The following is a 13,183-nucleotide window of genomic DNA, read 5'->3' on the forward strand; positions in this document are numbered from 1 at the left end:
CTGTAACTGACACTAATGTTCAGAGAGAGGCTGGACAACACAACTAGAATGAGATCCTCTGTATGGACTGAACAATTCTACAGCTTGGCAGAGCAGAGTCCTGTATGAGTCAGAGTCCTGTATGAGTCGGAGTCCTGTATGAGTCAGAGTCCTGTATGAGTCAGACGCCTGTATGAGTCAGACGCCTGTATGAGTCAGACGCCTGTATGAGTCAGACGCCTGTATGAGTCAGAGTCCTGTATGAGTCAGAGTCCTGTATGAGTCAGACGCCTGTATGAGTCAGACGCCTGTATGAGTCAGACGCCTGTATGAGTCAGAGTCCTGTATGAGTCAGAGTCGGGGTCTAGGGGAAGGGTCTAGGGGTGTGTTTGGGACGGGGTCTAAGGGAAGGGTCTAGGGGTGTGTTTAGGACAGGGTCTAGGGGTGTGTTTAGGACAGGGTCTAGGGGTGTGTTTAGGACGGGGTCTAGGGGAAGGGTCTAGGGGTGTGTTTAGGACAGGACTATACTAACCGCTCTCGTAGATGCAGTCCAGTTTGTCCACTGAGGTCACAGAGAACAGCTTATAGCCTGTCTTGGTTCCCACTGCCAATGACCTGGGAACACAACAACAACAACAACAACACATACAGAGGTTGATAAACACATATAGAATATTACAAGTCAAAGTGACTAATGTGTGACTAGTTTCTTCATGCACACCAGAGTATTTACACACACACACACACACACACACACACACACACAGAGGTAGATCATTATTAAAAAACACATTGAATATGTTAGGGTAAAAACAAGCCAATGAAGTGTAACTCATCTCATGCACACCAGACTTTGCTCTCCATGGTTTTATAGACACTGTTTATTTGGGGGATTCCAGAACAATAAACAGTTACTTTTTGTTTTTCAAGTTTGGTGCAAGGACTTTTGATAAAAAGGGACAAAAACATGGAATTGGAAAGTTGCAAGTGTGACTCTTTCCTCGTGTGTAAATGCTGTGTTCTCCATCCATTCTGGACAGGAGGGAACTTCCCCCAAACTTCATGACTGAAATATCATTTTCAGTTAAACATGATATTGCCTATGGAGTGCTGATGTGATTGAACTTGCTCAGTTATCATTTTGCATAGCCAGTCCGAATGCAAAGAGTCTCTCTCTCTCTCTCTCTCTCTCTCTCTCTCTCTCTCTCTCTCTCTCTCTCTCTCTCTCTCTCTCTCTCTCTCTCTCTCTCTCTCTCTCTCTCTCTCTCTCTCTCTCTCTCTCTCTCTCTCTCTCTCTCTCTCTCTCTCTCTCTCTCTCTCTCTCTCTCTCTCTCTCTCTCTCTCTCTCTCTCTCTCTCTCTCTCATTTCTGAGAGAACTGATAAAACTGCCCACACAAACACAGGAAACCGAGTAACACATGTCTAACAGACACATCCTACCTGATATTAACACAGGTCTAACAGTCACATCCTACCTGATAGTAACACAGGTCTAACAGTCACATCCTACCTGATAGTAACACAGGTCTAAACAGACACATCCTACCTGATAGTAACACAGGTCTAACAGTCACATCCTACCTGATAGTAACACAGGTCTAAACAGACACATCCTACCTGATAGTAACACAGGTCTAACAGTCACATCCTACCTGATAGTAACACAGGTCTAACAGTCACATCCTACCTGATAGTAACACAGGTCTAACAGTCACATCCTACCTGATAGTAACACAGGTCTAAACAGACACATCCTACCTGATAGTAACACAGGTCTAACAGTCACATCCTACCTGATAGTAACACAGGTCTAAACAGACACATCCTACCTGATAGTAACACAGGTCTAACAGTCACATCCTACCTGATAGTAACACAGGTCTAACAGTCACATCCTACCTGATAGTAACACAGGTCTAAACAGACACATCCTACCTGATAGTAACACAGGTCTAACAGTCACATCCTACCTGATAGTAACACAGGTCTAAACAGACACATCCTACCTGATAGTAACACAGATCTAACAGACACATCCTACCTGATAGTAACACATGTCTAACAGACACATCCTACCTGATATTAACACAGGTCTAACAGTCACATCCTACCTGATAGTAACACAGGTCTAACAGTCACATCCTACCTGATAGTAACACAGGTCTAAACAGACACATCCTACCTGATAGTAACACAGGTCTAACAGTCACATCCTACCTGATAGTAACACAGGTCTAAACAGACACATCCTACCTGATAGTAACACAGGTCTAACAGTCACATCCTACCTGATAGTAACACAGGTCTAACAGTCACATCCTACCTGATAGTAACACAGGTCTAACAGTCACATCCTACCTGATAGTAACACAGGTCTAAACAGACACATCCTACCTGATAGTAACACAGGTCTAACAGTCACATCCTACCTGATAGTAACACAGGTCTAAACAGACACATCCTACCTGATAGTAACACAGGTCTAACAGTCACATCCTACCTGATAGTAACACAGGTCTAACAGACACATCCTACCTGATAGTAACACAGGTCTAACAGTCACATCCTACCTGATAGTAACACAGGTCTAACAGTCACATCCTACCTGATAGTAACACAGGTCTAACAGTCACATCCTACCTGATAGTAACACATGTCTAACAGTCACATCCTACCTGATAGTAACACAGGTCTAACAGTCACATCCTACCTGATATTAACACAGGTCTAACAGTCACATCCTACCTGATAGTAACACAGGTCTAACAGTCACATCCTACCTGATAGTAACACAGGTCTAACAGACACATCCTACCTGATAGTAACACAGGTCTAACAGTCACATCCTACCTGATATTAACACAGGTCTAACAGTCACATCCTACCTGATAGTAACACAGGTCTAACAGTCACATCCTACCTGATAGTAACACAGGTCTAAACAGACACATCCTACCTGATAGTAACACAGATCTAACAGACACATCCTACCTGATAGTAACACATGTCTAACAGACACATCCTACCTGATATTAACACAGGTCTAACAGTCACATCCTACCTGATAGTAACACAGGTCTAACAGTCACATCCTACCTGATAGTAACACAGGTCTAAACAGACACATCCTACCTGATAGTAACACAGGTCTAACAGTCACATCCTACCTGATAGTAACACAGGTCTAAACAGACACATCCTACCTGATAGTAACACAGGTCTAACAGTCACATCCTACCTGATAGTAACACAGGTCTAACAGTCACATCCTACCTGATAGTAACACAGGTCTAACAGTCACATCCTACCTGATAGTAACACAGGTCTAAACAGACACATCCTACCTGATAGTAACACAGGTCTAACAGTCACATCCTACCTGATAGTAACACAGGTCTAAACAGACACATCCTACCTGATAGTAACACAGGTCTAACAGTCACATCCTACCTGATAGTAACACAGGTCTAACAGTCACATCCTACCTGATAGTAACACAGGTCTAAACAGACACATCCTACCTGATAGTAACACAGGTCTAACAGTCACATCCTACCTGATAGTAACACAGGTCTAACAGTCACATCCTACCTGATAGTAACACATGTCTAACAGTCACATCCTACCTGATAGTAACACAGGTCTAACATACACATCCTACCTGATAGTAACACAGGTCTAACAGTCACATCCTACCTGATAGTAACACAGGTCTAACAGTCACATCCTACCTGATAGTAACACAGGTCTAAACAGATACATCCTACCTGATAGTAACACAGGTCTAACAGTCACATCCTACCTGATAGTAACACAGGTCTAACAGTCACATCCTACCTGATAGTAACACAGGTCTAAACAGACACATCCTACCTGATAGTAACACAGGTCTAACAGTCACATCCTACCTGATAGTAACACAGGTCTAACAGTCACATCCTACCTGATAGTAACACATGTCTAACAGTCACATCCTACCTGATAGTAACACAGGTCTAACATACACATCCTACCTGATAGTAACACAGGTCTAACAGTCACATCCTACCTGATATTAACACAGGTCTAACAGTCACATCCTACCTGATAGTAACACAGGTCTAACAGTCACATCCTACCTGATAGTAACACAGGTCTAACAGTCACATCCTACCTGATAGTAACACAGGTCTAAACAGATACATCCTACCTGATAGTAACACAGGTCTAACAGTCACATCCTACCTGATAGTAACACAGGTCTAACAGTCACATCCTACCTGATAGTAACACAGGTCTAACAGTCACATCCTACCTGATAGTAACACAGGTCTAACAGTCACATCCTACCTGATATTAACACAGGTCTAACAGTCACATCCTACCTGATAGTAACACAGGTCTAACAGTCACATCCTACCTGATAGTAACACAGGTCTAACAGACACATCCTACCTGATAGTAACACAGGTCTAAACAGATACATCCTACCTGATAGTAACACAGGTCTAACAGTCACATCCTACCTGATAGTAACACAGGTCTAACAGTCACATCCTACCTGATAGTAACACAGGTCTAACAGTCACATCCTACCTGATAGTAACACAGGTCTAACAGTCACATCCTACCTGATATTAACACAGGTCTAACAGTCACATCCTACCTGATAGTAACACAGGTCTAACAGTCACATCCTACCTGATAGTAACACAGGTCTAACAGTCACATCCTACCTGATAGTAACACAGATCTAACAGACACATCCTACCTGATATTAACACAGGTCTAAACAGTCACATCCTACCTGATAGTAACACAGGTCTAAACAGACACATCCTACCTGATAGTAACACAGGTCTAACAGTCACATCCTACCTGATAGTAACACAGGTCTAACAGTCACATCCTACCTGATAGTAACACAGGTTTAACAGTCATCTGTACCTTGGTTAAGTGTTCCTGTGGTTACAGACGCGACACAAACAGTACACACACAGTCCTGAGATCAGTGAATGCTGTTCCACCACTGAGAATGTCTGTTCTCAGAGAATGTTCACGGTTCTATCCAAGGGATTACATGATATGATGTCTATGGTTCTGTCCCAGGGATTACATGATATGATGTCTATGGTTCTGTCCCAGGGATTACATGATATGATGTCTATGGTTCTGTCCCAGGGATTACATGATATGATGTCTATGGTTCTATCCCAGGGATTACATGATATGATGTCTATGGTTCTGTCCCAGGGATTACATTATATGATGTCTATGGTTCTGTCCCAGGGATTACATGATATGATGTCTATGGTTCTGTCCCAGGGATTACATGATATGATGTCTATGGTTCTGTCCCAGGGATTACATGATATGATGTCTATGGTTCTGTCCCAGGGATTACATGATATGATGTCTATGGTTCTGTCCCAGGGATTACATGATATGATGTCTATGGTTCTGACCCAGGGATTACATGATATGATGTCTATGGTTCTGTCCCAGGGATTACATGATATCATGTCTATGGTTCTGTCCCAGAGATTACATGATATGATGTCTATGGTTCTGACCCAGGGATTACATGATATGATGTCTATGGTTCTGTCCCAGGGATTACATGATATCATGTCTATGGTTCTGACCCAGGGATTACATTATATGATGTCTATGGTTCTGTCCCAGGGATTACATTATATGATGTCTATGGTTCTGACCCAGGGATTACATGATATGATGTCTATGGTTCTGTCCCAGGGATTACATGATATGATGTCTATGGTTCTGTCCCAGGGATTACATGATATGATGTCTATGGTTCTGTCCCAGGGATTCTGTGATGTGAAACACTTTTGTTTGTTTATTGACTAAACCATTGAGTATTGAGTAAACCATTGAGTATTGAGTAAACCATTGAGTATTGAGTGTTGAGTAAACCATTGAGTATTGAGTAAACCATTGAGTATTGAGTAAACCATTGAGTATTGAGTAAACCATTGAGTATTGAGTAAACCATTGAGTATTGAGTAAACCATTGAGTATTGACTAAACCATTGAGTATTGAGTATTGAGTAAACCATTGAGTATTGAGTAAACCATTGAGTATTGACTAAACCATTGAGTATTGAGTATTGAGTAAACCATTGAGTATTGAGTAAACCATTGAGTATTGAGTAAACCATTGAGTACTGAGTAAACCATTGAGTACTGAGTATTGAGTAAACCATTGAGTATTGAGTAAACCATTGAGTATTGAGTAAACCATTGAGTATTGAGTAAACCATTGAGTACTGAGTAAACCATTGATGACTGAGTATTGAGTAAACCATTGAGTATTGAGTAAACCATTGAGCATTGAGTAAACCATTGAGTATTGAGTGTTGAGTAAACCATTGAGTATTGAGCAAACCATTGAGTATTGAGTAAACCATTGAGTATTGACTAAACCATTGAGTAAACCATTGAGTATTGAGTGTTGAGTAAACCATTGAGTATTGAGTAAACCATTGAGTATTGAGTAAACCATTGAGCATTGAGTAAACCATTGAGTAAACCATTGAGTAAACCATTGAGTATTGAGTAAACCATTGAGTATTGAGTAAACCATTGAGTACTGAGTAAACCATTGAGTATTGAGTAAACCATTGAGTATTGACTAAACCATTGAGTATTGAGTAAACCATTGAGTACTGAGTATTGAGTAAACCATTGAGTATTGTGTAAACCATTGAGTATTGAGTAAACCATTGAGTTGAACTGGTAAAAACAGAAAGGAGGCTAGTATGCAAAACAGTCATCTAGCTAGGGTGTGTTTAGGGGCACGTCCCAATTGGCACCCTAAATAGTGCACTACTTTTTGACCAGGGCCCATAGGTTAGTGCACTATATAGGGAATAGGGTGCCATTGGAGTGTTTATAAAGTTCACTGAGTTGTTCCAGTGGACAGTTTCTAAAAGCCACTACTCTGTTCCCTTGGATGGGGCTGTCTGCTGTACATGTCTGGTCCTGCTCTGGAAACGGGAACAAACCTGCAATCATCATCACTGAAAGAAAGAAAGAGTGTTTGACCCCACACAACCAGATTCCACAGTAAGCTCTCACTCTTCACGGTACGCATTGTTCCTGACTTTGTTTAAAATGGATATTCGTTCATCTTTTTTTCCGGAACTTTCTTCGTTTTTTTGTTGTTGTTTTGAATGCTGTTTTTATTGTGAGATCTCTGGTGGATCAGATCCCCACTGTAGGCTATGTAGTACGTAGGCCTATGGGGTTAAAAAATGATCCGATCAGATCCCCACTGTAGGCTATGTAGTACGTAGGCCTATGGGGTTAAAAAATGATCCGATCAGATCCCCACTGTAGGCTATGTAGTACGTAGGCCTATGGGGTTTAAAATGATCAGATCAGATCCCCACTGTAGGCTATGTAGTACGTAGGCCTATGGGGTTTAAAATGATCAGATCAGATCCCCACTGTAGACTATGTAGTACGTAGGCCTATGGGGTTAAAAATGATCAGATCAGATCCCCACTGTAGGCTATGTAGTACGTAGGCCTATGGGGTTAAAAAATGATCAGATCAGATCCCCACTGTAGACTATGTAGTACGTAGGCCTATGGGGTTAAAAAATGATCAGATCAGATCCCCACTGTAGACTATGTATTACGTAGGCCTATGGGGTTAAAAAATGATCAGATCAGATCCCCACTGTAGACTATGTAGTACGTAGGCCTATGGGGTTAAAAAATGATCAGATCAGATCCCCACTGTAGACTATGTATTACGTAGGCCTATGGGGTTAAAAAATGATCAGATCAGATCCCCACTGTAGACTATGTATTACGTAGGCCTATGGGGTTAAAAAATGATCAGATCAGATCCCCACTGTAGACTATGTAGTACGTAGGCCTATGGGGTTAAAAAATGATCAGATCAGATCCCCACTGTAGACTATGTATTACGTAGGCCTATGGGGTTAAAAAATGATCCGATCAGATCCCCACTGTAGGCTATGTAGTACGTAGGCCTATGGGGTTAAAAAATGATCCGATCAGATCCCCACTGTAGGCTATGTATTACGTAGGCCTATGGGGTTAAAAAATGATCAGATCAGATCCCCACTGTAGGCTATGTATTACGTAGGCCTATGGGGTTAAAAAATGATCCGATCAGATCCCCACTGTAGGCTATGTATTACGTAGGCCTATGGGGTTAAAAAATGATCAGATCAGATCCCCACTGTAGACTATGTATTACGTAGGCCTATGGGGTTAAAAAATGATCAGATCAGATCCCCACTGTAGACTATGTATTACGTAGGCCTATGGGGTTAAAAAATGATCAGATCAGATCCCCACTGTAGGCTATGTATTACGTAGGCCTATGGGGTTAAAAAATGATCAGATCAGATCCCCACTGTAGGCTATGTAGTACGTAGGCCTATGGTTTAATAATATATTGCCCATCGCATCTTGAAAGAAAACGTAGCCTAAAGTTACACCGGAAAAATGAAATGAACTGTGTGTTGTTGAAGTAATTGTATGTTCAGATCCAAACCCCAACACCACAGAACAACAGGTCTACTCTGTTCAGATCCAAACCCCAACACCACAGAACAACAGGTCTACTCTGTTCTATGTTTAGATCCAAACCCCAACACCACAGAACAACAGGTCTACTCTGTTCAGATCCAAACCCCAACACCACAGAACAACAGGTCTACTCTGTTCAGATCCAAACCCCAACACCACAGAACAACAGGTCTACTCTGTTCTATGTTCAGATCCAGACCCCAACACCACAGAACAACAGGTCTACTCTGTTCAGATCCAAACCCCAACACCACAGAACAACAGGTCTACTCTGTTCAGATCCAAACCCCAACACCACAGAACAACAGGTCTACTCTGTTCAGATCCAAACCCCAACACCACAGAACAACAGGTCTACTCTGTTCAGATCCAAACCCCAACACCACAGAACAACAGGTCTACTCTGTTCTATGTTCAGATCCAAACCCCAACACCACAGAACAACAGGTCTACTCTGTTCAGATCCAAACCCCAACACCACAGAACAACAGGTCTACTCTGTTCAGATCCAAACCCCAACACCACAGGACAACAGGTCTACTCTGTTCAGATCCAAACCCCAACACCACAGAACAACATGTCTACTCTGTTCAGATCCAAACCCCAACACCACAGAACAACAGGTCTACTCTGTTCTATGTTCAGATCCAAACCCCAACACCACAGGACAACAGGTCTACTCTGTTCAGATCCAAACCCCAACACCACAGAACAACAGGTCTACTCTGTTCAGATCCAAACCCCAACACCACAGAACAACAGGTCTACTCTGTTCTATGTTCAGATCCAAACCCCAACACCACAGAACAACAGGTCTACTCTGTTCTATGTTCAGATCCAAACCCCAACACCACAGAACAACAGGTCTACTCTGTTCTGCATTCCTTTATGAAGTAAACACTCTCCTGCTCAAGGTTTTTTACCAGTTACCTAACTAAGACTAATCTATGGACAGGTGTGTGTGTGTGTGCGGGTGTGCATGTGTGTGTTACCTAGTACCGAGCCTACGACAGAAGCTATGGACAGGTTGTGAAAATTTTCTCCACAGTGCCAGTCAGCCTCATATCAGGTGAGCAGGCGATCTGAGAGTTATTCACTGCCCCAGATATACTGTCCCTATTCCCTACATACAGTAGGGCTCTATAGGCCCTGGTCAAAACTAGTGATACTGTCCCTATTCCCTACATACAGTAGGGCTCTATAGGCCCTGGTCAAAACTAGTGATACTGTCCCTATTCCCTACATACAGTAGGGCTCTATAGGCCCTGGTCAAAACTACTAATACTGTCCCTATTCCCTACATACAGTAGGGCTCTATAGGCCCTGGTCAAAACTACTAATACTGTCCCTATTCCCTACATACAGTAGGGCTCTATAGGCCCTGGTCAAAACTACTAATACTGTCCCTATTCCCTACATACAGTAGGGCTCTATAGGTCCTGGTCAAAACTAGTAATACTGTCCATATTCCCTACATACAGTAGGGCTCTATAGGCCCTGGTCAAAACTAGTAATACTGTCCATATTCCCTACATACAGTAGGGCTCTATAGGCCCTGGTCAAAACTACTAATAATGTCCCTATTCCCTACATACAGTAGGGCTCTATAGGCCCCGGTCCAAACTAGTGCAGAGAATAGGATGCCATTTGGGATACACTTCTGTTCATGAAAAGTAGTTGAGCGTGGCGATTCAAGCATTCTCAGTCAGTGCTTACATTAGTCAAAGGAACTCTCTCTGTCAAATGGAGTCAATAAGAAAGGGATCAATAGATTTCTATGGGCATCAGTGTGTATAACGGGAGTGCCTTTGAAGCCCCGTCGTTCTGCCTCCAGAACGGTTCCATCGTTCCACTGTTGTCAACCGTCTCTTTTTTTTACAATTTTTTAGAACAAATCCTGTGGTTTCAGGTTTAAGCATAATTAGTGTGTTTTGTTCAGAGGACTGTGAACTGCCCTCTCTGATCATCACATGCGAATTCTGTAGCCGCTATGTAGAATTCTGTAACATCTATGGGCTATTTAATTAGGATTTTTAGGACCTCACAATGAAAGGGAAATATTTTTTAGATTGCATCACCATGATATCATACTGAAAGGTGTATTTATCTATAACTTATTTTACAGGAAATGACAAGGACATTTGCTGAGAGCATTTTGTTGTAGGCAACCAACCCAACAGGCAGCGGGTTCCGAGGCGCTTACGTGGAGTCTTGGTTGAAAGAGGCGCAGCCAAGCCCCGTCAGCTCCGTCCCCGGCCCGGCTCCCGGTTCACCCGGTCCGCTAGGACCGTCTGCTCCCTCTCCCGTCTCCATCCCGATTCCCAGCGACCTCTTTCCCTCCCTCCGCCCTGGATCGGAGGCCTGGGATCGGCTTTGCCTCTTGGCACGATAGCGTCGGATTGAGGATCCAGCTGAGAAGAAATCTCGATCGCCTTTTTAACAATAAACCGATCTAATCATAGGCCTGAGTGTTTTGAACTCCTTATATCCGGTGTTTTTAGAATCCAAATCTGAGTTCCATAAATGTTCTTATTTAGTACAGAAGAGATCAGACACTCTGGAGAAAGAAGAAGGGGAAAAAAACGAAGCAAAACAAGAACAGCTGACAGCTTGTTGCGTCACTCGGATTTCCCGTCCCAGTTGGCTGAAAGCGAAATTCAATGTTGTCGTCGGCTCGATTCTGATTGGTCAGGTGCATAGAGAATGATAGAGGCCTGTAGTGGCCCAACATCTATTTTAGCATGGGCAGCGCCAGAGGGGAAGGTGCGAAGCAAAAGGTTTTACTCCGCCCAAAATCTGTCCACGAAAATAAGCCCAACTTTGAAAAAAACGACTTCATATTGGAGTTGTGCCTGTTTTCCAGAGATAGATAGAAGACTCAGACAGGGGACTCATCGTGGAAATAACCCGTTTTAGCATGGACATTGCCATTGAGGGCTTCCACCACTTAAAAGTAGTCAACTGGGTGGGGGTTCCTATGAGTTGGGAGCAATCAGCTAATGAAGAAAAATGTAAATGACTACTTTAAAATGGAGATAGCCTCGATGGTGCTGCCCATGCTGTCACAGATCCTATAATCAAATCACGTTTTATTTGTCACGTATTTCGTAAACAGCAGGTGTAGACTAACAGTGAAATGCTTCCTTATGGGCCCTTCCAAACAATGTAGAGAGACAAATAATAGAAAAATAATGAAATGAGGAATAAATATACAATGAGTAACGATAACTTGGTTATATACACGGGGTACCAGTACCTAGTCAATGATAACTTGGTTATATACACGGGGTACCAGTACCCAGTCAATGATAACTTGGTTATATACACGGGGTACCAGTACCCAGTCAATGATAACTTGGTTATATACACGGGGTACCAGTACCTAGTCAATGATAACTTGGTTATATACACGGGGTACCAGTACCCAGTCAATGATAACTTGGTTATATACACGGGGTACCAGTACCTAGTCAATGATAACTTGGTTATATACACGGGGTACCAGTACCTAGTCAATGATAACTTGGTTATATACACGGGGTACCAGTACCTAGTCAATGATAACTTGGTTATATACACGGGGTACCAGTACCCAGTCAATGATAACTTGGTTATATACACGGGGTACCAGTACCCAGTCAATGATAACTTGGTTATATACACGGGGTACCAGTACCTAGTCAATGATAACTTGGTTATATACACGGGGTACCAGTACCTAGTCAATGATAACTTGGTTATATACACGGGGTACCAGTACCCAGTCAATGATAACTTGGTTATATACACGGGGTACCAGTACCTAGTCAATGATAACTTGGTTATATACACGGGGTACCAGTACCCAGTCAATGATAACTTGGTTATATACACGGGGTACCAGTACCCAGTCAATGATAACTTGGTTATATACACGGGGTACCAGTACCCAGTCAATGATAACTTGGTTATATACACGGGGTACCAGTACCCAGTCAATGATAACTTGGCTATATACACGGGGTACCAGTACCTAGTCAATGATAACTTGGTTATATACACGGGGTACCAGTACCCAGTCAATGATAACTTGGTTATATACACGGGGTACCAGTACCCAGTCAATGATAACTTGGTTATATACACGGGGTACCAGTACCCAGTCAATGATAACTTGGTTATATACACGGGGTACCAGTACTGAGTAATGATAACTTGGTTATATACACGGGATACCAGTACTGAGTCAATGATAACTTGGTTATATACACAGATTACCAGTACCCAGTCAATGATAACTTGGTTATATACACAGATTACCAGTACCCAGTCAATGATAACTTGGTTATATACACGGGGTACCAGTACTGAGTAATGATAACTTGGTTATATACACGGGATACCAGTACTGAGTCAATGATAACTTGGTTATATACACGGGGTACCAGTACTGAGTAATGATAACTTGGTTATATACACGGGATACCAGTACTGAGTCAATGATAACTTGGTTATATACACAGGGTACCAGTCTCTAGTCAATGATAACTTGGTTATATACACAATTTATCACTACTGAGTCAATGATAACTTGGCTATATACACGGGGTACCAGTACCTAGTCAATGATAACTTGGCTATATACACGGGGTAC

At 42.4% G+C, this 13,183-nt stretch overlaps 1 protein-coding gene across 3 annotated transcripts in view; it reads right to left on the reverse strand.

Annotated features, from left to right (window-relative positions):
• LOC110487114 (WD repeat domain phosphoinositide-interacting protein 1) overlaps positions 1 to 11,177 on the reverse strand; it is a 34,445-nt gene extending 23,268 nt beyond the window's left edge. For all 3 annotated transcript variants that reach the window (XR_005035660.1, XM_036942035.1, XM_036942034.1), the window contains exons 1-2: positions 10,754 to 11,177; positions 512 to 594 (exon numbers count right to left, since the gene is read on the reverse strand). Coding sequence is in view for 2 of the 3 variants with exons in the window: in XM_036942035.1 (XP_036797930.1) it covers positions 512 to 594; positions 10,754 to 10,863 (193 nt within the window). In the remaining variant the exon portion in view is untranslated. The remainder of the gene's footprint in view (positions 1 to 511; positions 595 to 10,753) is intronic.
• Positions 11,178 to 13,183: the final 2,006 nt, after the last annotated feature.

The sequence above is a fragment of the Oncorhynchus mykiss genome, chromosome 13 (genome assembly GCF_013265735.2).
Source record: "Oncorhynchus mykiss isolate Arlee chromosome 13, USDA_OmykA_1.1, whole genome shotgun sequence".
NCBI lineage: Eukaryota > Metazoa > Chordata > Actinopteri > Salmoniformes > Salmonidae > Oncorhynchus > Oncorhynchus mykiss.